General features: G+C 49.3%; 1 protein-coding gene across 1 annotated transcript in view; it reads left to right on the top strand.

The window, feature by feature from the left end:
* ARHGAP39 (Rho GTPase activating protein 39) overlaps positions 1-27275 on the top strand; it is a 422273-nt gene that overhangs the window by 362734 nt on the left and 32264 nt on the right. Inside the window, exon 8 of the mRNA XM_084619553.1 lies at positions 21722-21921. Coding sequence (XP_084475679.1) covers positions 21722-21921 — 200 coding nt within the window. The remainder of the gene's footprint in view (positions 1-21721; positions 21922-27275) is intronic.

The raw sequence follows: 27275 nt of genomic DNA, 5'->3' as shown, positions 1-27275 counted from the left end.
TTCAGCTATCCCCATATTGACTGGGAACATGTCACCTCATGATGGGATATGAAGATAACATTTCTAAACCTCATTAATGACTCTTCTTGGAGCAGCTAGTCCTGGAACCCACAAGAGGAGAGGCAATTCTTGATTTAGTCCTAAGTGGCTCAGGATCTGGTCCAAGAGGTAACTGTAGCTGAACCTCTCAGTAATAGCAACCGTAATGTAATGAAATTTAACATCCTCGTGGGAGGGAAAATACCAAAGAAACCCACCACGGTAGCATTTAACTTCAAAAAGAGGAAATACACAAAAATGAGGAGACTCGTTAAACGGAAATTAAAAGGAACAGTCATAAGAGTGAAATGCCTGCAAGCATTTTAAATTTTTTTAAAACTGCATGATAGAGGCTCAAACTATATGTATACCCCAAATTTAAAAACAAACAAACAAGAGGAACAAAAAAATGCCACTCTCGCTAAACAACAGATTAAAAGAGGCAGCTAGAGACAAAAAGACATCTTTTAAAAATTGTAATTCAGATCCTACTGAGGAAAATAGAAAGATGCATAAACTCTGGCAAGTTACGTGTAAAAGTATAATTAGGCAGGCCAGAAAAGAATTTGAAGCGCAACTAGCAAAAGACACTAAAGCTAACAGTAATTTTTTAAAGTACATCAGAAGCAGGAAACCTGCCAAACCATCAGGAGGCCACTGGATGATCAAGATGTCAAAGGAGCACTCCAGGAGGACAGACTGTTGGGGAAAAACTAAATTAATTCTTTTAATCAGTCTTCACTGTAGAGGATGTGAGTGAGATTTCCACACCTGAGCCATTGTTTTTAGGTGACAAATATGAGGAACTGTCCCAGACTGAGGTGTCAATAGAGGAGTTTTAGAAACAAATTGATAAATTAAACAGTAGATGGTATTCATCCAAGAGTTCTGAAAGAATTCCAATATGAAATTGTGGAACTGCTAACTGTGATATGTAACCTATTGCTTAAATCAGCCTCTGTACCGGATGACTGGAGGATAGTTAATGTGATGCCAATTTTTACAAAAGGCTCCCAGTTATATGTATGAATGCTGTAGCCAGCCACTCATGAATTACACTACAGAGCAAAACCGCAAACTCCCAGTTCCAGAGTTTCCCCAGCAGTGTGTGTTTTGTACTGCCCAGCTCTCTCCTGGACAAAACAAGCTCATATAAAGTCTGCCATTTTATTAATACAGAATGATATGTACAAATCCTGTTATCCCAGTTGGAGTTTCCTAAGCACTTCAATCCAAATACACTGGTTTAGATAAATCAGTAAAACAAGTTTATTAATTACAGAAAGAGAGATTTTAAGTGACTACAAGTAATGAGGAATAAAAGTCAGAATTGGTTACAAGAAAACAGAAGTAAAACACAACTAATGTCTAACTTAACAAGCTAAGTGAATGCAAAGCGAAAGTCTCTCTCAGCACATTTCAGCAGTCTTACTGGCTGAATTTCTTTCCATCAGGATCCTCTCCCAGTCCAGTGCTTTTACCTTTGTTCTTCAAGTGTGGTCGATGACGAGGATAGAGAGAAAGGGAGAGAGAATTTGGGGTGTTTGCACTCCCTTCTTATAGGTTTCCTCCTCTTTGAGAATCCTCTCCGGCTGAGGTTCAGGTGAGAGAAAGTCTGTGCGGATGGGAATCCCCAGCTGTTTCTTTGTCACGGTGTAGATTTTTGCCCACATCCTCTTCCTGCCAAAGAATGGCCACTTAATGAAGTGATGGTCCATTTGACTTTGTTGGCATCTGTCTGAGGTGTTGGCTAACCTTTTGTCTGTGGGGAGCTGGTTTGTGGCTGCTCTCCAGACTTGGAACATGTCTTAATAATATCATACAGTAAAATCTTATAACTTTACACACATGGACGATGGGTGGAGCCCCCCTTTGGGGAGGCTAGCCTCTGGCTCTGTCCCTTCTGCCCATGCCCCTGGAGCCCTGATCCCTCCCGCTCCTCCTGCAGCCAGAGCACTGAGACCCCCTGCGGCCAGAGCCACAAGCCTCCCCCACTCCCGCCCGGAGAAGCCTGACGCGCGCTCCCCGCAGCCAAAGGAGCCCTGGGCCAGCTGGAGCCCTGAGGCCTCCCACCCCGGCCAAAGGAGCCCTGGGCCAGCTGGAGCCCTGAGCGCACACCCCCCCCCCCGCCAGCTGGTGATGTGCCTCCCCAGATCCCAAGCCTTATCTCTTTTCTGGGAAAAGCTCTTATCTCTTCTCTTTCAGAAGAACTGGAGCTTTTGATATACCCCATGCAGGTTCCAGGGCAACTGAGGGAGATTACTGATGAACCCAGGAAGCTGAGTAACACATACTGCCTTCTCACTCGACCTGGAACCTGCATGGGGCATAATAATCAGCAAAAACTTCCCCACCAAACCGGCGTCCGGCGGCAGTGGCTGCACCAGGGAAGGCTGAGGGCCTATTATACCCACCACCCATGTTTACATACAATGTTGCCACACATATTTTACAAGGACTATAACGATCAGCAAATTATGAGTTTTCAAATGACACCTCACAAGGCATACTTCGTACAAAATTTATCATCTTGTAAAAAGGGTGAATATAAGGGTATCGACTGTCACACCAATCTATTAGAATTTTTTGAAGGTGTCAACAAACGTGGACAAGAGTGATCTAGTCAATATAGTGTACTTGGACTTTCATAGATTCATAGATACTAAGGTCAGAAGAGACCATTATGATCATCTAGTCTGACCTCCTGCACAATGCACAGAAGCTCACCCACACACTCCTGCGAAAAACCTCACCTATGTCTGAGCTATTGAAGTCCTCAAATCGTGGTTTAAAGACTTCAAGGAGCAGAGAATCCTTCAGCAAGTGACCTGTGCCCCATGCTACAGAGGAAGGCGAAAAACCTCCAGGGCGTCTTCCAATCTGCCCTGGAGGAAAATTCCTTCCTGACCCCAAATATGGCGATCAGCTAAACCCTGAGCATATGGGCAAGATTCACCAGCCAGATACTACAGAAAATTCTTTCCTGTGTAACTCAGATTCCTTTCAGAAAGCCTTTGACAATGTCTATCACCAAAGACTCTTAAGCAGAGTAAGCAATCATGGGATAAGAGGGAAGGTCCTGCCATGGACAGTAAATGATGAAAAGATAGGAGTCAAAGGGTAGAAATAAATGGTCACTTTTCACAGAGGTAAATGAGAGAGAGGTAAATAACAGGGTCTCTTAGGGATCTGTATTGGGACCAGTGCTGTTCAACATATTCCTACGTGATCTGAAAAAAGGGATAAACAATGAGATGGCAAAGTTTGCAAACAATACTAAATTACTCAAGATAGTTGAGTCCAAAGCTGACTGCGATGAGTTACAAAGGGATCTCATTAAATTGGGTGACTGCACAACAAAATGGCAGATAAAACCTAATGTTGAGAAATGCAAAGTAACGCACATAATCCTAACTATACATACAAAGTGACAGGGTCTAAATTAGATGTTACCATGCAAGAAAGAGATCTTGGCATCATTGTGGATAGTTCTCTGAAAATAGCTGCTCAATGTTCAGCGTCACTCAAAATAGTGAACAGAAAGTTAGGGACCATTAGGAAAGGGATAGATAATAAGATAAAAAAAAATCATAATGCCATTATAAAAATCCATGGTATTCCTACACCTTCAATACCGCATACAGTTCTGGTCACCCTCGCTCAGAAAAGATATATTAGAAGTGGAAAAAGTGCAGAGAAGGGCAACAAAAATGATTGGGGATATAGAACAGCTTCCGTATGAGAAGAGATTGGAAAAACGGGGACTGTTTATCTTAGAAAAGAGATGACCAAGGAGGGATAGAGGTCTGTACATTCATGAATGGTAAGCGTTATGTATCCCTTCACATAAACACAATGAAATTCATAGGCAGCAGGTTTAAAACAAATACAAAAAAAGAGGAAGTACGACTTCACACAACGCACAGTCAGCCCGTGGAACACGGTGCCAGGGGATGGTGTGAAGGCCAAAAGTATCACTGAGTACAAAGAAGAATGAGACAAATTCTTGGAGGATAGGTCCATCAATGGTAATTAGCCAAGGTGGTCAAAGGTGCAACGCCATGCTCTGGGTGTCCCTAAGCCTCTGACTGCCAAAAGCCGGGACTGGACGACAGGGGATAGTTCACTCAATAAATTGTCCTGTTCTGTCCATTCCCTCTGAAGCATCTGGCACCAGCCACTATAAGAAGACAGGATACTGGGCTAGATGGACCATTGGTCTTACCCACTATAGCCATTCTTATGAAATGTGGCAGAGGGTAATCCAGGTACGCCAGGTCTTCAGAAGCTGTGGACGGGTCTTTCCAGTCCCCCAGTGGAAGATCCGGCAGAAAGAGAGCAGTGTGACTGGAATGAAAATAAACGACAAATGGGAAAGTGCCTTTCATACTGTTAGACAAAGTCGTGGAAGCAGGTGCTCTGCCCTGGCTTGCCGTGACTGATTTTTCACTTCTTGATTATAGCTTTCAATGAATACATGTATTTTTCATGCCTTAAGCACAGGACTAGAGTTATAATTGCTTTTCGAGAGCATCACAGGCTGTGAGGTTCCTGAGACAACGGGTGGTTTTAACCCTTCGTGGCCAGGATTTCTGTCTCCCTGGCAGTGAAGTTGACTCCAGCGCAGGGGGACCAAACTCAAGGGCCAGGCACCACATATGTCCTGCTGCAGTCCACTGAAGCGGGACATGTGTGGTGCCTGGCTCTTGTATCTGTCCCCCCTCCCTCCCTCTGCAGTGGGGTCATTTTCACTTTAGAATCAACCAAGCACAGCCGCAGCTGCTTCCCAAACAAAACCGATTAGATTTTTATTTGTAGCTCGGATTTCAATTCAATTAAACCCCAGCACAGTGCTAATCAAAGTTACCGAGCACTGAAATAAAACTTTCCACAATTAAGCATTACAAGGCGCCCGTCAGTTCTCTCATTACTCACTCATTAGGAAAGTTACTTTCCCCCATCTGGTGTGCTTAAGCTATTTACAGCTTCTAAAGGATCGACTCTTTCTCACCCCTTAGGGTAGTGTCAGGGAGTGTGGGGGAGTCCAGGCCCTGCACCCCTCTTCCTGGGATTCACTGAGACTCTCAGCCAGCCACTAAAACAGAAGGTTTATTGGACAACAGGAACACAGTCCAAAACAGAGCTTGTGGGTACAAGCAGGACCCCTCAGTCAAGTCCTTCTGGGGGAGCAGGAAGCTTAGATCCCAGCCCTGGGGTTCCCTGCGTTCCTCCACCCAGCACCAAACTGAAACTAACACCACCCCCCACCCCCGCAGGCTCCCTTCTCAGCCTGTCTTCACATTCCTGGGCAGAGGTGTTACCTCCCCCTCCCCCTCCTGGCTCAGGTGACAGGCTCTCAGGTCTCCCATCCCCAGGGCACATTCCCAGGTCAACACTCCCCCCTCCCTGCTGCGTCACAGGTAGCAATTCTTATTAAGGATGGAAAGTCGGAGAGCTAAGCTGTACAGACTGCAGTGCTGCCTCTTGTAGGGGAAGAACTACACTGGTCGTGTCTAGAGGCCCCACTGTGCTAGGTGTTGTACAAACATAGTAAAATACAATCCCAGCTTCAAAGAGCTCCCAATCTACATAGGCAAGACAGATACAGGGTGGGAGGAAAGGAGTGCTCTTGTTCCTGACTGAACTGATGAACAGCTGAGACGCAGACATAGCAAAAAGAACAGGAGGACTTGTGGCACCTTAGAGACTAACCAATTTATTTGAGCATGAGCTTTCGTGAGCTACAGCTCACTTCATCGGATGCATGCCGTGGAAACTGCAGCAGACTTTATATATACACAGAGAATATGAAACAATACCTCCTCCCACCCCACTGTCCTGCTGGGAATAGCTTATCTAAAGTGATCATCAGGTGGGCCATTTCCAGCACAAATCCAGGTTTTCTCACCCTCCACCCCCCCACACAAATTCACTCTCCTGCTGGTGATAGCCCATCCAAAGTGACAACTCTTTACACAATGTGCATGATAATAAAGTTGGGCCATTTCCAGAGGAGGTATTTTTTCATATTCTCTGTGTATATATAAAGTCTGCTGCAGTTTCCACGGCATGCATCTGATGAAGTGAGCTGTAGCTCACGAAAGCTCATGCTCAAATAAATTGGTTAGTCTCTAAGGTGCCACAAGTACTCCTTTTCTTTATGCGAATACAGACTAACACGGCTGTTACTCTGAAACCAGACATAGCAAAGTGACTTTCCCCCAAGCACATAGAGAGCTGGGAACCGAACCCAGGACTCCTGAGTCCCAGCTCACTGTCTTCACTACAAGCTCGTCCTTCCTCTAATGTCTGTCGGTAGAGCACGGTGTCCCTCGTTGCCCAACACTAGAGATGCCGAAACGTTGCTTAGCTGAGAGATGCCCTGGCCACTTGCCAGGAGCCTGCACTTCTGCTGGAGCCTGCAGGCTGCCTTAATTTGCACCCAACTGCTCCCACTTGTGGTGGGCTGTGCTAGCAATCAGGAAGGGCCAGGGTGCAGGGCTTCAGACAAGCAACTGACAGAATAAAGAAATCCCAATATGCTTAACAAACCTACTGTTAACCTGGGCTACATAAATAAGCTCCAAGAACAGAAATGCAGGCAGAAAGCTGGCAGCAGGGTAATGGCTATGCAGCTTATTGCATTGAGTGCAACATGTATGATGACCTGCTCATGGGCAGGTGGCATACGTGTGCTCTCTGTGCAAGCAACTCATGGCCCTCAGAGATAAAGACAGGCGCTGGGGGTCAGAGTGGCTGAACTGGAGCAGCAAAGGGGGACACAGAGGTACATAAAGGAGACTTTCAAGGACAGGGTAGAGTGGTCCCACCTCCTGTCCGACAGCCCGTGCACTGTTGAGGAGGATGAAAGTCTCAGGGCAGCAGCAGATCAAACTGAAGAGGAGGGAAACAATCCCATAGTTGGGACCCACCTTCCACATGATGTCAGGAGATCCTCTTGCCGTGAGGATACCCATCCAGGGCAGGGACTCCAGTTATTGAAAAGAGACAGGCAAAGCAGTGAGGGTTTCGATATTAGTACGAGAAGTATTATTTACCCTTTCACACAATACAAAAACCAGGGGTCACCCAATGAAATTCCAGTTTAAAACAAACAAAAGGAAATATTTTTTCACACGACACACCATTATCCAGTGGAACTCATTGCCATGGGAAGTTGTGAAGGTGAAAAGTGTAACTGGCTTCAAAGAACTAGATACGTTCATTGAGAATAGGTCCATCAGTGACTATTAGCCAAGATGGTCAGGGATGTAACCCCATGCTTGGGGCGACCCTAAACATCTGACTGCCAGAAGCTGGGAGGGGAAGACAAGGGTGGATCGCTCCAAAATTGCCATGATCTGTACACTCCCCCTGAAGGTCTGCTACTGGCCTCTGTCAGTAGACAGGATACCTGGCTCAGTGGATCATTGGTCTGACCTAGTATGGCTATTCTTATGCCCCAGTACATATACACATGGGCTGTTTTTCCTCATTCCTTCCCCTCACCAAGAGCAGGAGGATACTGCTGTCACAAGCTGTGCTACATCATGGCACTTTATACCATGATACCAATGGGTCCTGCACTCAAAGTACGATAGGGACTAGGGAAAAGGATTATGCTCTTTTGTCCCTAGGGAGACCCTGTAATCACTTTGGATATGTGTGAACACTGTGGCATGTACAATAATCTGCAGTCCAATATACGCCCTGCCGAGAGGATGTGCCCAGTGCTGTTTGTCACAACCTCCTCTGTATTGCAAAACAATGGCTGATCCTTCACAGGAATGGCGGTGAGCTGGCGAGGAGTCGGTGGGGAACAGAGCAAGGGTGTGCTCGTGTCAAAGCACAGCGCTGGGGGTGAGCATTGGAGCCCAGTTGTGCAGGCTTTCCTGGGATTGGCCATGGAAGCCTGGACCAGACGAAGGATAGTCTTTCGGGTGCCCCACTGGCATAGGCTGCACGGATAGGTTTCTGGGTTAGTGGTTCAACAAAGCCCGTTGGCAACTGTGTCCACATATCTATTCAGGGGTCACCATCATAGGGCCTAATCACATCAGCCACACTATCAAAGGCTCGTTCACCTGCACATCTACCAATGTGATATATGCCCTCATGTGCCAGCAATGCCCCTCTGCCATGTACATTGGTCAAACTGGACAGTCTCTACGTAAAAGAATAAATGGACACAATTCAGACGTCAAGAATTATAACATTCAAAAACCAGTGGGAGAACACTTCAATCTCTCTGGTCACTCGATTACAGACCTAAAAGTGGCAATTCTTCAACAAAAAAAACTTCAAAACCAGACTCCAGCGAGAGACTGCTGAATTGGAATTAATTTGCAAACTGGATACAATTAACTTAGGCTTGAATAGAGACTGGGAGTGGATGTGTCATTACACAAAGTAAAACTATTTCGCCATGTTTATTCCCCCCCCCCTCCACCCCCCAGTGTTCTTCAGACGTTCTTGTCAACTGCTGGAAATGGCCCACCTTGATTATCACTACAAAAGGTTTCCGCTCCCCCCCCCACCCCCCCAGCTCTCCTGCTGGTAATAGCTCACCTTACCTGATCACCCTCCTTACAGTGTGTATGGTAACACCCATTGTTTCATGTTCTCTGTGTATATAAATCTCCCCACTGTATTTTCCACTGAATGCATCCAATGAAGTGAGCTATAGCTCACGAAAGCTTATGCTCAAATAAATGTGTTGTCTCTAAGGTGCCACAAGTACTCCTTTTCTTTTGTGGCAGCCTCCCCTCCCAGCTCCAACACCCATGCCCCTGGTTAGCTTAGATCTGACTCGGGGTATGTCTACACTTACCATTTCAAACCGTGGGAGCGTCTACACTTGTTAATGCTTTTTTTGCAGTGAAGCTCAGAAGTTTCACTGCAGAAAGAAAACCACCCTCACGAGAGGCGTACAGTTCTTACCGCTGTTCTTTTTGTGCTGCTGTGAAAGTGAAGACACGTTCTAGCGGTGTAAACACCCTTTGGCCTCCAAAGGATATCCCACAGTTCCAAAAGCAACCACTCTGGCCAGCATCTCCTCTGCTCTGACACACGGGACACTCGCCCCTCCTTCCAAAAGCCCGGGAAGTTTGAAGCTCCCTTTCCCTTTGTTTGTAGATGTGGCAGGGAAAAGCAGCCAGACAGCAGGAGGTTTTAAAAAAATGCCATGAAAGAAATCAGGAAGTAATGGGGCTCCTGAGACATGAAGCAGGGCAGCACGGGGCACTGAGCAGGGACCCTGAATGCCTTCTGCTCCCCCCCAACACCCCCCCAAGACCTATTGAGAGAGCTGCACTGTGGGATAGCTGCCCTACAGCGCTGCTTTCATCAGCAATGGAAGTGTTGCTAGTGTAAACGCTCTGACGCCTGAGGAATTGAGTGAGTCACAAACCAGCGCTTTTCTTTCCCCGGCTCCCTATCGCTGGTTAAACAGACAGCGCAAAACCTGCAAGTGTAGACATCCCCTAGGTTCTGGCACGTGGGGATAGAGCTGCATAGGAATGCATGGCCTTCAAACATATAAAACTGCAAGCAAGGGGAGCGTGCAGCTCCGCTATAACCATGCCTCTGACACGTGGGTGCCCAGGTCATTCTGCCTGCCTTGTAACACCTGCCCCCCATGCAGCATGCAGTTTCTCTGCCTGTACATGTAGCTGCTAGGAACAGGCTTGTCATAGAGAGTGCTTCTACTTTAGCATCCATCTAGGGCCAAAAGAAATCTGATGAGATTCAACAAGGACAAGGGCTGAGTCCTGCACTTAGGAAGGAAGAATCCCAGGCACCGCTACAGGCTGGGGACCAACAGGCTCAGCAGCAGTTCTGCGGAAAAGGACCTGGGGATTACAGTGGACAAGAAGCTGGATAGGAGTCAACAGTGTGCCCTTCTTGCCAAGAAGGCTAACGGCATGTTGGGCTGCATTAGTAGGAGCATAGCCAGCAGATCAAGGGACGTGATTATTCCCATTTATTCGGAACTGGTGAGGCCACACCTGGAGTACTGCGTCCAGTTTTGGTCCCCCCACTACAGAAGGGATGTGGACAAATTGGAGAGAGTCCAGCTGAGGGCAACGAAAATGATTAGGGGTCTGGAACACACGACTTATGAGGAGAGGCTGAGGGAACTGGGATTGTTTAGTCTGCGGAAGAGAAGAATGAGGGGGGATTTGATAGCAGCCTTCAACTACCTGAAGGGGGGTTCCAAAGAGGATGGAGCTCGGCTGTTCTCAGTGGTAGCAGATGACAGAACGAGGAGCAATGGTCTTAAGTTGCAGTGGGGGAGGTTTAGGTTGGATATTAGGAAACACTATTTCCCTAGGAGGGTGGTGAAGCACTGGAATGGGTTCCCTAGGGAGGTGGTGGAATCTCCATCTTTAGAGGTTTTTAAGGTCAGGCTTGACAAAGCCCTGGCTGGGATGATTTAGTTGGGGTTGGTCCTGCTTTGAGCCGGGGGTTGGACTAGCTGACCTCCTGAGGTCTCTTCCAACCCTAATATTCTATAATTATATTCTATGATTCTCATGTATGACTACCAAGCTTTCCATGGCTGGGGCAGTGGATTGTCTTAACCAAGTGCCTAATGGAGACTGGGATGCAGAGCAGGGATGGACTGATACACTAGTGACTATTATCTGTTGGGGGGCAGCTAGGTTCAGCCGATCACAGCTCCCACTGGCCGCGCCGCTTCCTGCAGCCCCCATTGGCCTGGACCGGCAAACCGTGGCCAGTGGGAGCCGCAATCGACCGAACCTGCGGACATGGCAGGTAAACAAACCGGTCCGGCGCGCCATGGGCTTTCCCTGAACAAGCAGCGGACCGGCTTTGAGAACCACTGATCTAGGCTAGTGGGTCTCAACCAGGGGAACATACGTGTACCCTTGGGGGCACACAGATATCTTCCAGGGATACATCAACTCAGCTAGATATTTACCCAGTTTTACAACAGGCTACATAAAAAACTCTAGCGAAGTCAGTATAAACTCAAATTTCATACAGACAGTGACTTGTTCATACTGCTTTATGTACTATACACTGAAATGTAAGTACAATATTTATATTCCAATTTATTTATTTTATAATGATATTGTAAAAATAAGAAAGTCAGCCATTTTTCAGTACTAGTGTGCTGTGACACTTTTGTATTTTTATGTCTAATTTTGTAAGCAAGTAGTTTTTAAGTGAGGTGAAATTTGGGATACGTAAAACAAATCACACTCCTGAAAGGGGGCCAGTAGTCTGTAGAGCCACTGATCTAGGCACAGAGAGAGGAAGTGACTTGCCCAAGCTCACACAGCAAGTCAGAGTTAGGAACAGGATCTTGGTCCCATGAGTCCCTGTCTAGTGCCGTCTCCTCTTCTCCACACCTGTCTGTACCTGGCAAGGCAGTTGGGTCCTTTCTTTGTGAATGGGGGATCCTTGCCTCATCTCTCTGTGCCTTTGTCACCTTGCCGTCGGGCTACTGGACTGGAATCCATATGGGGCCACACTTTCCAGCAATCTGGAAATAACAGTTATTGCTAAGAGCATGGGACGTGTGAGCTTTGGGACCTGCACTGGCTGCCAGCTGGTATGTGGGGGAGGTCAAGGGTTTGAGGGTGAACTAGCAGTCCCTGAACGCTTTGGGTCCTACCTACCTGAGCTGATGCCCATCTTGGTTCACTAGATCCAGTGACCTTCAGAACAGGCTGGAGAATTCCCGTTTGCCCAGGCATAGCCTGGGAAATTGGGGGGTGAGTGGGCCATGAAAGGAGGAGGTTCTGGTGGAGTCCAGGCCGATAGGAGGGAACACTGTCCAGGAGGCCTGTGTTTCAGATCTAGAGGCTCTGTGTGTGTGTGTCCAGTGCGTGTAACACACCGATGGCATGAGGCAGATGCAAATGGAAAAATCCAAATAAATAAATAAAATGAAATAATTGAAAGTCTGCCCTTGCCAATTCTTGCTGCTTCCTCCAGTTCCCCAGGATGTAAAAAAAAAAGATTAGAGTCTATCCAACCTGAACTTTCCCGTGGCAATTTCAAGCCTTGATAAGAGGCGCATCTGAGGCAGGGAATTGTGTTCCCTGAAAATCCCAGAGTGCCGATGATGAGAGCTGGGTCTCCTGGGTCTGGCTCATAGCATGGCCCCAGCTTTTCAGTTCAATTTTGATTTGATTTATTCTATGCCCTTCTGAATTACCCCATTTACAAACAACATCCATGAAAATCAACCCAGGCAAGAACCTGAAGTGCATCTGTAAGCTATTAGCACTGTACTGGAGAATGACTGTGCTCATAAAAACGAGTCACAAGGGGCTCTGTGTCATGGGCATATAGCAAAAGGGTGCAGAGTTTTTCTTCTCCATGTCGTGGGGTCAAATCCCATCCAGGTGAGAGTGACCAGAAGCTGCCATCTGACATCCGTTGGGTGGAATGAGTTTGGTGTGTCTCATCCAGACCTCAGTGGCAGGAGTCCACATCACTGAAGCCACCATCTCTGTTAGGACCATTAGTTCTCTTGTGGGCAGTATCAACAGAAAGGTCAATGAATAGGCTACAGCGGCAAGGTGTCCTTCTGCCATTTGTGGTGGTCCGTCCAGCACACGGGTGAAGCATACTGGTGCGGTGTGTGTATGGAAGGTCTGTCAGGACTCAGCCTATGCTCTCCCTGCTCAGTCCCCAGAGCTGCTAACATGGCACCTTTCCCCAGTCCTTTAAATTCCCCTGCAAACATTTATGTGATTGTAGATGTTTGTAGCATTCATTTTGCAGGCCGAGGGCAAGCTCCATGTGATGAGGAGCAAGAGGATGTTAGCGCACAGAGTAGAGAGGAGTTTGTGAGCGAATTGCAGATGTCTGACTAACCTCTCTGCTGAGTGAGCTCCCCTGGGCTGCATTACAATAATCCAACCTTCATGGGACCAGTGCCTAGCTGTTGTGTGATAAGATCAGCCAGTGGGAGACAGGGATATGACCTGGCTGCATATCCCAGAAGGTAGGATCCTCTTCTTGCGACAGCTGGCATCTGAACTTCAGTAGGTGAGAAAGACCTTGAAATAGCCCAAGAGCAAGGATGTTGAAGGTGGGCAGCTCCATGGTTTCCAACGGGCATTTTCTAGTCATCCAGTCCATGGAAAGATCTCAAAGGACAAGAATAGACAGCTGGCCTCTGCGCATAGCTAGGTCATGGCCAGCTTTACAAGGCCTGTCTCAGCATGCTGGCCAGGCCTGCAACTCAGCTGGCATTTATGGAAGGAATCAAATAATGTGCTTGAGTAATTGCAGCATGCCCAGACTATACCTAGAGTAGATGGGTTGGGGCTGTCATTAGGACATTAAGATATGAAACGATTTCATAGCAGAAGCATCACCAGAGCTATTTGCAGGTGCTAATGGCCACACTAGCCTTCCTCGAAGAGGCCCCTTCGTTTCCATAAACACCAGCACCATTTATGGCTACCCAGCCATGTACAATCAGTCCTGAGGGTCACCAGGCCCAGGTGCCTCTAGTGAGATGCAAAGCAATCATTGCCTTCCAGCGCCCCGCAAGGGAGGACAGTTTTGTGGTTAGACACAGGACTTGGGAACTCTCGAATGTCACTCTCAGCTATTGGGGTAATGCAATGGGAACTCCAACTCACCATCAGTGAATCGCAGTGCCTTGCTTCCTGGGAGTCTTGTGCATGCTGTGAAGAGCTCCAGTGGGACGTGCTATGGAAGAGAAAACCACTGATTGCAGCTCAGGCAGCCTGAGCATTGCCATAACATCTTCACATGATGTCCAGTCCTTTCCCGTTCGTTTGTTTCTCCCATAAGAAGTGACCCTGTTGCTCACACTTGTATGGTGTGACGTCTTCATTCTTCCATCAAAGGTGGTGCAGGCTTGTAAGCATGTCGATCACTAGAGCAGACAGATGGATAAGGCTTTGCTGAGGGCCTGATCTCTTGTCAGTCCCTGGTCAGCTGGGTAGTGTACTCCAATGTCAGTGCCAACAAAGTGGCTGGGTCCCACTCCTGCAGTCCCTTAGCACTGATCCTGCACGGCTCTTCCCATGCTGTTCATGTCCCACTGAAATCAGTGTCACCCCAGCTCATTCAGGAGTAATCAAGACTTGAGGGAGTTAACACATTGGGGGATTGGCTGCCTTGCTTCCTTCTCTCCCCCCTAGCATCTGATGATAACTGGGTAACAGCTGCTGTGACGAGAATGACTGGCCACTGATACATGGAGGGAAAAGAATACAGCTTGGGAGTTTTGTGCCAGGCTGTGCCTCCGGGTCAGCTTGTAGGACTTCAGAAAATCAATACATTGTGGTTGGCAAACTGAGCAGTGGTTGTTGGAGACGCAGAAAGAGCGGAAATGTAAGCCCTTGTTTATGAGGCTCTCTGAGAGATCCTTCTCAGCAGGACACTCCAGTTTTCATAGCGACATCCAGCCAGCTCCACTGCATACTAGGACTTTGCAATTAGAATGAAATTTGTCATGATTCCGGCCATCAAGGGCTGATTTATGTTAAATATCCTGTTGACCTTTGAAATCAAACACAGAACTGATTCAAGGAACAGCCGCCCTGGCTGGAAACAAAGTGCAGCAGCTGGAAACAAAATGGGTGCCTTTGAGCCCGGAATAAATGGCCTGCCAGGGCTTGTCCTTTTGCCTTCAGTTCTGTAGAACAGCTCAGACGCCAGCACGCTCCAGCGGAGGGGGAGTCAGAGTCCTGCCCGCACAATGGCACACTCAGGAAAGCCCCCTAAAGCTTGGAGGGCTTTGGCTCTCTGGTTTGATCGCCAAACTAGGGTCCAGCTGCAAAGCCTCGAGGGAGGCTGAGTCTGGATCCTGTGCTTGGGGGGATCCAGATCTGGGGGTTACTCCATGCCCACCTCTAGTGGACTTTTGATTCACACATTCTCCCCCACCCCAAAAAATAGTCATTATGCTGAGCAGAGTGGTTGCAGGTTTTCTTTTCACACTATACCAGCAAACTTGTGCTCTCTGCTGCTGGCCTTGTTCCCCAGGAAGCCTTTCAGGGCATTACTTTGATCTGCTGTAGACGGGATTCCTGTGACATCAGCAACGCCGGGTGTATGGCTTTGAGGGCATCTCTAATGATTTTGCCCTGGAGCCAGTTGGACAACTGCTCGCTGAATTTCAGTGTGTTTCCTTTTCCATTAGCGCAGCACCATGGCTCAGGTCTGTCATCTCTTCCTGCTTCTCCCAGCCACTCATGTCTTCTTGGGGATTATGGGACTTGGGATCCTCCTGCCAATATTAAGCTATCTCTTGTCTGCTTTCGGAACTGGGTGCCAGCCCTTATAAAGAGAGCTTTTGAGTCATGTACAGTAAGAGGTTGGCCCAGATGAATGGGCTTGTGGAGCTCACACAGCGTGCAAATACCAGTTCTCTTAACTCAAACACTCAGTTCTCTGTAGGTCAGGTGTGTCCCCACTCAGCTCTGACCGCTGAGCAGGAAGCCATTGCACTCATGCAGAGCCCAGTCCTGCGAGCCGCTGAGTCCACTGACTCCAGCAGGACTTGGTACATCAGTGGGATCAGGCCCAGTCCATCTGGCACCCATCACCAGAACATCTGAGCATCTCCTGGTCCTCACAGCCCCTTGAGAGGGAGAGAAGTGCTGTTACCCCCACTTTACACATGGGGAGCTGAGGCCCAAAGGCCCAGGTATTTAGGCTCCTAACTCCCATTGAAATCAACAGGGTTACTCCTAGATTGGAGTAGATTGGGTGACCATATGTCCCGTTTTGGCTGAGACAGTCCCGTTTTTAAGCTCTGCCCTGGCCGTCCCGACTTTTTTTATAAAAATGGGCATTTGTCCCATTTGTTCTTCCCAACTGATCTGTTGGGAGGAGCAAACAGACAAACGCCCAGTTTACCAAAAGAGTTGGGGGTGCAGAGGAACATTGCCGGAGAGGGAGCAATGTGAGGTGCCAAGCGGTGGGGCTCAGGGCCCAGCCCCAGCCGGTGCAGATCTCGGGGTGGTCAGCCCCAGCTGCGGGCAGTGTGGAGGTTGGGGGATCCAGTCCCAGGCACAGGCGGCAGGCAGCTCGGGGGGGAGGAGTCAGCCACGGGGGGCAGGAGACTCGGCGGGATCAGCCCTAGCCGTGGGCAGCAGAGGCCTCAGGGGAACAGCCCCAGCCACTGTGGGCAGAGGGCGGCTCAGGCGAGCTCCAGCCGTCCCATTTTTACTTTAGGAAATATGGTCACCCTACTCCTAGAGTAAGTTACTACTCAACAGGAGAGAGGCCGTAGTCAGATTGCGGCCACTCCCATCCAAACCCACCAGTGCCAGAGGGGATGAGGCAGGGAGCCTGCAGCCTCTTCACACTTCCTACCCCTCCGAGCGAGCGAGAGATTAGTGGTGATTCAGACAAGGCCTCTTGCACTGCCCTGCCCCCACCTGCGTGGCTTTGTGTCCATTTTGCTCTGGCGCTTTGAAGTGTATCTGTGGTGTGCAGTACACCCCTGGCTATCCAGGGCTGTGCAGCCTGATGCCAGTCCAGCCCGCCTCAATACGCCAGGAGTCTATCGGCTTTGGTTCTTTGCCTTCCCGTTTACTGCAGCCTTCAGCTCCCCAGGGCTGGAAGCAGATCTCTGCTGCTGTGGAGTTTACACCCTGGGCAGGAGCTGAGCTTAAGCACTTGGCACTCCTTGGGGCTGAAGCTTGTAGGCTCCTGGTGACACACTGGTGATTGCTAGGAGGGCTGTCAGAGGAATCCCCTGCTCTCTGTGAGGAGGAGTCTGTTCCCGAAGGGGGTGCTCTCACACTCCCATGCCAAGGGCTGGTTGCTGTCTCGCTTTGTTACTGGCTACGAGCAGTGCTGGCTGGGGCTTTTGTCATGGCAAATGTTTAAGCAAAGTCACAGGATGGCTGCAGTGAAAAGGGCAAAGTCTGTGGAAACAGCCTAATTGAAAATCCCCACCAGTGGTAGGCCATGTGCTGTGCCCACTGTGATCTCCTGAGTTTCCATTCCTAACCGTCAGTAGGGTTTCCAGCAGGAGTTATAATTTATAAACCAAAACCCAGCTCTTTAAATACAGATCGGCCTAAACCAAGCCCCCAAAATCCAGACACCCCTGTACTCTGGGAACAGCTGAATCTAGAGCGGAACCTCTGCAGCTTGGACCCACCTGTCAGAATTTAAAGCAGGCTAGGAGGAGTAATTTGATACCGCTATTGGGGTATTAAGGCTCTCCCTGAAAATCCAGGGGCTGTGCTCCCTCCTTACCACAGCGTGTCACTGAGCTCCAGCTGCCTGGTGTTATGCATGCAGTGCCGCTGGTGTGCTAATCTCATATATACCTGTGCAACTGCCCATCATAAGCATCCACCCCATTCCCTCACTCACTTGTTCCTCATCTTCTGGTGCTCGCTGGCTTGTTATCATAGGGTTGCTCCCAGGTGATTGGCTATGTAGAATCTCAGTGCTTGGCAGCTGGCATGGCTTGTGCAGAAGCATTAGTTTTGGAGAGAAACGCAAAAGATGAATCACAAGGACAAGAATGAAGATGTGTCGAGTTTGGGGCCTGTTGCTCTTGTCCGTGTCCCCTCAAGTCAGTGACACAGAGCGCCAGGCAATGCAAAGGTCAGGCCGATCTCACCCACAGCTCCTGGGGGGCTTTCCCAGCGTGGCTGGTATCCATTGCTGGGCCAGGAGGTGGCATCTAGTGTCTTGCCATCAAAGACCCAGCCCATTTCCTGGACTCATTGTTCCCCACACAAAGCAGAGGCTGGAGCATTCTCCTAACCAGAGCACAGGGGAGAGGGCTCCTTTTGGACAGCGGAGGGCCGCATGGTTGACTATGCAGGGCCCCGAGGGCTACCCATAGTGTCAGACTCTCCCACCTTTACTGATGGTGAGGAGCAGAGTGCTGCTCAAGTGGTGCCATTTATTTCAGTGGAGTTACTCCTAGAGCAAGGCACTACTCACCGTGCGGGACGGGGCAGACTGTAGCTCATAGTCAGTATAAAATGGCTCATCTTGAGTATGGCCTTTCAGGCTGCAGGACCCAACATGCAATGCCTCACCTTGAGCCAAGCAGCCTGCCGCCTGGCTCAGGTTGGAGTGGTGCATGCTGGGACCTGTAGTCACCATGTGCTGCGCCTCGCTGTTGAAAATTAGATTAGCCACGGGTCTTGTTGCTAAGCATTGTGAGCTGCCCCTTATCTTACCATCACTCTTGCTTTTCTCTGGTTAATGTTTCTGTTCCTGATGATAACTTCAGTGTTTGCTTTTAATCTCCCAAGTAGTGGAACTACAGAGGTTTGCCTCTCCTAGGGAAGATGCCAGATAAGTCGTTGATCTTGCTCTTTCATTAAGACAAATGGCTGTAGTTACCGGTTCTCAGTACATGAGAGAATGTGCAGCATAATGCTCAAACCATCTGGAGAAACCTGGAACAGGGAAAGGGGGGAAATCACACGCTTCTGAGCTTGACAGAAACATATCGCTAGCCGAGAAAGAGCTTAGCCAACAGCTTTCGAGCAGGGCCAGGGAGGGTGCATGTGAACTCCAAGTGTTCCCTGGAAACCAAACTTAAAGGGTCATTGACACCTCATGGGAAATGTACAACAGCTGTACTGTGTGTAACATCTTCTGCGTTAATTATGTCCCAGTGCGTTTTGCAGAGCTAAGAAATAACCCTTTACATCTCTCTAACCCCTTCCCACTGAGTGTTTCAAAGCCTTCTACAGACAATGAATTGAGGCCCCCAGCCCAACCTCCTCTGGAGGAAGTTCACTATCATTATCGTCATTTGACACATGGGGAAACTGAGGCATGGAGTGGGATGTGACTTGACCAAGGTCACACGGCACATGGGCAGCAGAACTGGAACTGTTTCAGAGTAGCAGCCATGTTGTCTGTATTCGCAAAAAGAAAAGGAATACTAGTGGCGCCTTAGAGACTAACCAATTTGTTTGAGCATGAGCTTTCTTGAGCTACAGCTCACTTCATTGGATGCTGGAAGTGGAACTGGAAGCCAGGTCCCTTGACTCCCAGTCCTGTGCTTTAGCCATTCGATCGTGCCTCCTCTCCAGCTACACAAGAAACCTAAAGATTATGATTGACGTTCACCCATGCAGTGGGTCCCCTTACATCCCATCAGAGCTTAGTTGGTGCCTAATGTGATCACTGTAATGGCAGAGGCTGAGCGGCATTAAAAGGATCAGGGGAAAATGGATTCGGCTCCTTTTTGCATTTCTCTTCCTCCTCCTAGGATCAATTGCCCAGAAAGATGATCATGTACAAAGTCTGTGCTGCTTGTTCTGTCTGCCCATTCCTAAAGCCCTCTTCACCTGGCCACCTAGAGTGGAGGCTCCTTGAGGCAGGGATCATCTGTTTGTTCTGTTTGTACAGTGCCTAGCACAGTGTGGCCCATGATGAGGGTTCCTCAGAGCTACCACTATGCAAGTAATATTAATAGTCCCCTTCGCCCGCCGGACACTCTAGTATGTCAGGACAGGAAATAAGCAGCTAGAGCAAGTGAAATCCTGAGCAACAAAGATCCCATTTTCCTGCAAACACCCTTCATGGAAAGAAAGAAAGACAAAGACAAAGGGAGGGAGGGAGATTAGTGGCAGGCAAAGTAATAATAGTCTGCTCAGGCCACTAGACCACACTACCTCCCACAGTGGGTGTGCAGGAGAAACACCAACCACATTGTTAGAGATGGCCCAGCAGCCAGCTGGGACCCATCTCCCTCCCCTGCACATTGCTCACAGAGATTAATCCAGCCTTAGGGCTTTGCAAACTGACCTATATGGCCCGGTCTGGCCTCTAGGTACGGATCCAGCAGAGCACAGGAGGTGGGAGCCCATTGACGTGAGTTCTCCCCTCTCCTGGCCTCCTCCGCTGCTTCTGTAGCCTCCTGGGGCTCAGAGGCCGTGCCTGTACAGCGTGTGGCAGCCGGACGACAGGCGCAGGCTTGCGGGGCTCACAGGGCGCGGCTGTACAGCGTATGGCAGCCAGACGACAGGCGCAGGCTTGCGGGGCTCACAGGACGTGGCTGTACAGCGTATGGCAGCCAGACGACAGAAGCAGGCTCCTATGGGTCACAGGGCACGGCTGTACAGCGAGTGGCAGCCGGATGACAGGTGCAGTGAACTGTGAAGTGAACTTCAGGGGAAGAGGAAATGCCCCCAGGGCCCTGGCCTGCGGTTTCATTCCAGGGATGGCAATGCCACTCCACTGACAGAAAAACTGCAACTGGATCCCCCAGCGTGGTCCCCTCCTAACTGGTCATAGGGCCACAGAGGCCACCATGGTGAAACGGGAGACAAAGGGAACCATGAGAAGAAGCAGCAGATCCCCAAACCAGACCTTCACCCTGGGAGGCTTGGCCAGAATGATGAGCCTGTGGCTAAAACCTGTATCTGGAGTCTGGAGAGCTGGCCTCTATTCCCGACTCTGCTGCTGCCCCTGGGGGTCTCCGAGACAGGGAATAAGAGATCCCCTCTCTCTCAAGCTGTGTGTGAAGCTTAATTGTTTAAGGTTTGTGAAGCACTCAGAGACCCTCCATGCAACTGGTCATACAGAGAGAATCATTGCCAGAACCAGGAGGAGGCCCCTCACTCCCAGTCCTGTGCTCTGGCCACTAGACTGCTCCCCCTCCACCGAAAGTGCATAAATAGTTTTTTCAAAGATACATTATTAAGGGTACAAGAGGAAACTATCCCACTGTGTAGCAAAGATCGGAAGTCTGGCAAGAGACCACCCTGGCTTAACCAGGAGATCTTCAATGATCTAAAAATAAAAAAAGAGTCCTATTTTTGACTATACTTTTGTATCATTGTATGAAAAGGTGTCAGTGATGCGGCCCTTGGGCCAATGTACTAGTCCTCATGTGGCCCTCGTGGTGATTTGAGTTTGAGATACCCGTTCTAAACCCAGAGCAGGGAGGAGCTCGGGAAGTTCGAGCCTCCGTCAATCTCTGAGTCAGCTTTGTGTGTGTAGGCCAAAGTGATCAGACTCGGGTGATGAAAGTGAGGCCTCTCCCTCTGTGCTTAGGTAGCCAGCTGAGAGCAGCCTCGTATTCAGCAGTTTGCATTGAACTTCAGTGGAAGTTCTGGGTGCTCAAAACGTTGGGAAATCAGGCACCCCAAATGAGAGTCTAAGTCTGAAAGTGTGGACCTTCCCCGCTCTGTGCCTTGGTTTCCCCAGCTCTGGGATTAAGGATCCTTCCCCTCCTCTGTAAAGTGCTATGGGATGTATGGAGAGCATGCTAGAGCAGTGCCAAGGGCTTCTGTTGCTGCTGTTACGGGACTTGTTTCTAGGAGACCTCAGAGCCACACCTCTCGTTACTGTGGCACAAGACTTTCCATTCCAAGGGGCTGTGCACAGCGGACTGAAGACTTTCCCCTGTCTGGCTACAACAGGCCTTGGACACTATCCAGGACCACTTTTTATTTATTTATTTATTTTTGTAAGATTTGAGCCCAAATGGTTCTGCCATTTTCAAGACTAAGGAAGGTTGGAGAAAATATTCTTGCTCCAAAGATGTGACTTTTTTTTTGAACGCGTGGTGGGAAAATGGCAGGAACATGGAATTTGGCAGCTCTCTCGGGCCGGGCCAGGCGTTGGAGCAGGGTGTAAATTGGTTTTGACTTGCTACTTGAGTAACGACTGTGCATGTATCTCTGGGCCTTCATGTTTGTCTTGGTTCCATCTCTTGCAGGGTCTGAAGAAGCCGAATATTGAGGAGATCCGGCATGCAAAGAATGCAGTGTTCAGCCCCTCCATGTTTGGGAGCTCCCTGCAGGAGATCATGAACATGCAGAAGGAGAGGTACCCAGATCGGCAGCTCCCCTGGGTGCAAACCAGACTGTCTGAGGAAGTGCTGGCGCTGAATGGAGACCAGACCGAGGGCATCTTCAGGTAATGCTGCCTTGTGACTCTGACCCTTCTTGCACAGGCCAGCTCTCAGGGAGTTGCACACCAGGCATTCACTTCCAATGGAGAAGATGCAGCTGGATGCTTCTGTAATAGGGCAGTGTGGTCCATGAGGGCCCAGCAGGGGTCTTAGAAGGGAGTGTTGCATGCTGGGACATGTAGTCTTTCTTAGCAGCACCTCTGCTAAGGGTGAGGATAGCCACAGATTGCATTGTGGAGCACTGTGGCTTGTGCTGTGGCCACTTCTGCCTCGCAGTGTGACCTTGTGGAGCAGGCAGTTAGAGCATTCTCTAAGGGGCGACATAACACTTCCAAAGCCAGACGACAGCACTGGGTCTGGCTGTCTCTGAGCAGACTAGAGAAGCAACGACCAAGGGAGGACTGTTGCTAGTTGCTCATCTCCCCTCCCAGCCTGGCCCAGGCCAGAGCCTCGGAGAAGAAACCTTTGCGATCGATGGCATGGTCTGAGCCCAGGGTACTTTCTCTCTCTCCCTTGTTTCCTTTTTTTATATTGCCTATCACCACATTATCTAGGCTCCAGCGCTTCCATCCAGGAACTCTGTCGTTCACCAGTTGTCATTGTTTTGAACAAGATTTAGCTGTGATATCTGTAACACATCCTGTGTGCAAGGGCACTGTTCCTGCTCTCCCACTGTCTGCCTAGTGCCGTGCCTTAGCAGTGGGGCCCTCTCTTGTCAGTGACAAAGCGTGATCATGAACAGTACGTTTCCATCGGGCCTCTCCTCTGGGACCATGCAGTAGAAAGGGCACCAGGGCATAGGAGATACAGAGGATCCCCTCTGATTTCACAGGCCACCCAGCTCCTCCCCTTTCTTGGGGTTCTGCAGTGTGGGGGTGCTGCTGAGGGGAGAACAGTGTGTTCTCCCAGGTGGTCTGGGCTAGCTGTAAGCCACAGTGTATCCCTGTGGACAGAACACCCCCAAAGTGCGGTTAACGCCTGTCTGGTTCTAAATGGTTGGCGTCCCCGGTTGCTGCAATGGACCGAACCAAACTCCCAGACACCAACCCCCTGAATTCTGGGGAAGGTCACAACCAGACTTGAGTCTGAGGCCAGCCTCTTTCCCAAATGGGCCAACCCAACACCCGACCCTCTGGATCTGCATCCCAGCTCAGTGCCTCTGGCCTGTCTCTTGAGATAGCCCTAGACTGAGTGAAGTGCAGCCTGCATGCATGCTGCCTAGCAAAGTATTTCTCCTTGCTCCCTTCCAGCTCCCAGTAAGAGCTTGACCAGGCCACTTCCTACCCCTCTGCACTCATCCCAGGAGAACCCAGGACTCAGAAAATCCACACCCCACTGACCTTGTTCTTCAGCTCCCAAACATGGATTGTTACCCCACGGCTGGCCAGGGCCTCTCTGGATTTGCAGCTTGCCTTTCCCTGGAAATGACACACATTCCTTCCTGGTGGGTTTTTCTCAGGTAGCTTTATCTCTTGACTCCCTCCAGACACAGGAAGGGGACTGGCAGCCACCCCAAGTGCGGCTCAGCCTGCCATTCCCAAGAAGGTGACCTGAGAGCAGCTCCTTGGTGTGTGAATCCAGAGCCATACTGGGCTGGGAAAGTTTCCCTGTGTCATGACCTGAGGCTGAGCCACCGCTGGGTGGCAATGACCAGAGGTGCTGAAAACCCAGGCAGTGATGGCAATAACTACGTGCTGCTGTGTGCTGGATCCTCTGCTGCAGCCTTTGGGAGGGGGGAGGGGAGTGAATTTCACCAGGACTATCAGACCTGCCTTGTGTTAGTCACGGCTCTTTCCTGGCCGCTGGACTGTGGGACATCTTCACTTGCAGTTGCTCATTCACATCCCATTTGAGGCCAAGAGCATCCCCCAAGGGTTTCTCTTGTTTGTAGCCTGAAGGGATCGTCCTATGCACAGTGCTCAGTAATGTCACTCCTCACCTGGCCAGAGGGGTCGCTGCTGAGCCACACGCGGCCCTTCCCCGCCCCATGGGCTCAGCATGATGTCTGCTGCTGCAGGGAAATGTACCTGTCTATTACAATGTATCGTGTCTGTCTCCCCGACTCCACACCTGGCAACTGCCTCTGGTAAGCAAGGTCTCAGCTGGTTACTCTGTCCCAAGCTTACACAGCCTCCCGCACAGGCTCAGCTCCGCTACCCCGGTGCTCAGAGAGAGGAGTCAAGTTGTGCAGGGGGTACAGTGACGGGATCCCCAGGGTACAACCTGGAACTGTGGGATCACTGTGCCCCCTGAACTCTGCAGCCTGGGGGCACAGTGGTCCCAATGCTTTGCTAATGACAAGCAGGAAACCCCTCCAGGTGCTGTTATCCCTCAGCCTCCAGCATGCAGAGACAGACCCAGCTAAACTGCATGAATGCTCTCCAAGCCACTCATGAACCATCCACAGGGAAACACCAGCGAATCCCCCCAGCCTCTAGCCTTGCACCCCAGAAATGTACCATCTTATACTGCTCAAGATCTTCTCTTGAACAATGCAAGCTCATTAATTAGTTTGCCACTTCGTCAAAGGATAGTGGACACGCACCAGCCTTTGTAATCTGAGCAGATTCCCCAAGCACTGGTGAACCCACTGGTAAAGATAAAACATTAAAATAAGTTTATTACCTACAGAAAGATAGCTTTATAAGTGATTATAAGTGGTAGGCATAAGGGTCAGAGCTAGTTACCTGAGAAATAAAAGTAAAATCACAGTCTAAATCCTAAACTCTATTAGACTAAGCAAGATTTGGATCAAACAGCTTTTCTCACCCCACTGGACGTCGCAGGCAGGTTATATACACAGGCTGAATTTCCTTCCTCCTCAGTTCAAAGTCTTTGTCTACCCACCATTCTTGTTGCCTTCAGCGTAGGTGAGGGAGGAGAGAGGTGGGTCTCATGATGCCGCTGTCCCTATTTTATACTCTCAATTCATGGCCAAGGGAAGATACTGGCCCAGACGTGTCCTGGTGGGGATGGCTGAGTCACAGAGTTGAGGAATCCTCATTGTGTGGTACTTGTGCAACTGTCTCTTACAGAATTGTAAATCTCTTGTTTACAATTTCCCTGCTGGTCCATGACTTGTGCTGGTCGCTTAATGCTCATTTGGGTGTGGGTCACCTCTTTTGTTGCCACTGGAGAGCTAGGAGTGGGCATCTCCCAAACTCACAACCTATTTCAATAACAACCATGCAACAAACTCTCATCACTTCATACACACTAACGATATACAGATTTTGATAGAACAATGAGTTTCAGCAGATCATGGTCTTTCATATGGTGTCTTACATGGCATGCTGTGTAAGAAATATCACAACCATATTAATGTGGGGGTTACAGGGTGCTACTTTGAGGTCCAATGCATCACAGGTACATAGCAGTGACCGTCTACTCAAGCTCCTCCCACAATCCCAAACCCTACCCACATGCCCAAGATCATAGAATCATAGAATATCAGGGTTGGAAGGGACCTCAGGAGGTCATCTAGTCCAACCCCCTGCTCAAAGCAGAACCAATTCCCAACTAAATCATCCCAGCCAGGGCTTTGTCAAGCCTGACCTTAAAAATATCTAAGGAAGGAGATTCCACCACCTCCCTAGGTAACGCGTTCCAGTGTTTCACCACCCTCCTAGTGAAAAAGTTTTTCCTAATATCCAACCTAAACCTCCCCCACTGCAACTTGAGACCATTAGTCCTTGTTCTGTCGTCAGCTACCACTGAGAACAGTCTAGATCCATCCTCTTTGGAACCCCCTTTCAGGTAGTTGAAAGCAGCTATCTAATCCCCCCTCATTCTTCTCTTCCGCAGACTAAACAATCCCAGTTCCCTCAGCCTCTCCTCACAAGTCATGTGTTCCAGACCCCTAATCATTTTTGTTGCCCTCCGCTGGAAGTTTTCCAATTTATCCACATCCTTCTTGTAGTTTGGAGCCCAAAACTGGACACAGTACTCCAGATGAGGCCTCACCAATGTAGAATATAGGGGAACGATCACGTCCCTCGATCTGCTGGCAATGCCCCTACTTATACATCCCAAAATGCCATTGGCCTTCTTGGCAACAAGGGCACACTGTTGACTCATATCCAGCTTCTCATCCACTGTAACCCCTAGGTCCTTTTCTGCAGAACTGCTGCCTAGCCATTCGGCCCCTAGTCAGTAGCGGTGCATTAGATTCTTCCGTCCTAAGTGCAGGACTCTGCACTTGTCCTTGTTGAACCTCATCAGATTTCTTTTGGCCCAATCCTCTAATTTGTCTAGGGCCCTCTGTATCCTATCCCTACCCTCCAGCGTATCTACCTCTCCTCCCAGTTTAGTGTCATCTGTAAACTTGCTGAGGATGCAATCCACGCCATCCTCCAGATCATTTATGAAGATATTGAACAAAACCGGCCCGAGGACCGACCCTTGGTGCACTCCACTTGATACCGGCTGCCAACTAGACATGGAGCCATTGATCACTACCCGTTGAGCCTGACAATCCAGCCAACTTTCTATCCACCTTATAGTCCATTCATCCAGCCCACACTTCTTTAACTTGCTGGCAAGAATACTGTGGGAGATCGTGTCAAAAGCTTTGCTAAAGTTAGGGAACAACACGTCCACCGCTTTCCCCTCATCCACAGAGCCAGTTATCTCATCATAGAAGGCAATTAGATTAGTCAGGCATGACTTTCCCTTGGTGAATCCATGCTGACTGTTCCAGATCACTTTCCTCTCCTCTAAGTGCTTCAGAATTGATTCCTTGAGGACCTGCTCCATGATTTTTCTGGGGACTGAGGTGAGGCTGACTGTCCTGTAGTTCCCCGGATCCTCCTTCTTCCCTTTTTTAAAGATGGGCACTACATTAGCCTTTTTCCAGTCGTCCGGGACTTCCCCCGATCGCCATGAGTTTTCAAAGATAATGGCCAATGACTCCACAATCACATCCGCCAACTCCTTTAGCACTCTCGGGTGCAGCGCATCTGGCCCCATAGACTTGTGCACATCCAGCTTTTCTAAATAGTCACGAACCACTTCTTTCTCCACAGAGGGCTGGTCACCTCCTCCCCATGCTGTGCTGCCCAGTGCAGTAGTCTGGGAGCTGACCTTGTTCATGAAGACAGAGGCAAAAAAAGCATTGAGTACATTAGCTTTTTCCACATCCTCTGTCACTAGGTTGCCTCCCTCATTCAGTAAGGGGCCCACACTTTCCTTGACTTTCTTCTTGTTGCTAACATACCTGAATAAACCCTTCTTGTTACTCTTAACATCTCTTGCTAGCTGCAACTCCAGGTGTGATTTGGCCTTCCTAATTTCACTCCTGCATTCCCTAGCAATATTTTTATACTCTTCCCTGGTCATTTGTCCAATCTTCCACTTCTTG

The sequence above is a fragment of the Lepidochelys olivacea genome (genome assembly GCF_965140295.1).
Source record: "Lepidochelys olivacea isolate rLepOli2 genome assembly, chromosome: 2".
In the NCBI taxonomy this organism is placed as follows: Eukaryota; Metazoa; Chordata; order Testudines; family Cheloniidae; genus Lepidochelys; species Lepidochelys olivacea.
Note: the sequence above shows the minus strand (reverse complement) of the source record. Positions and strands in the feature narration are given on the sequence as shown.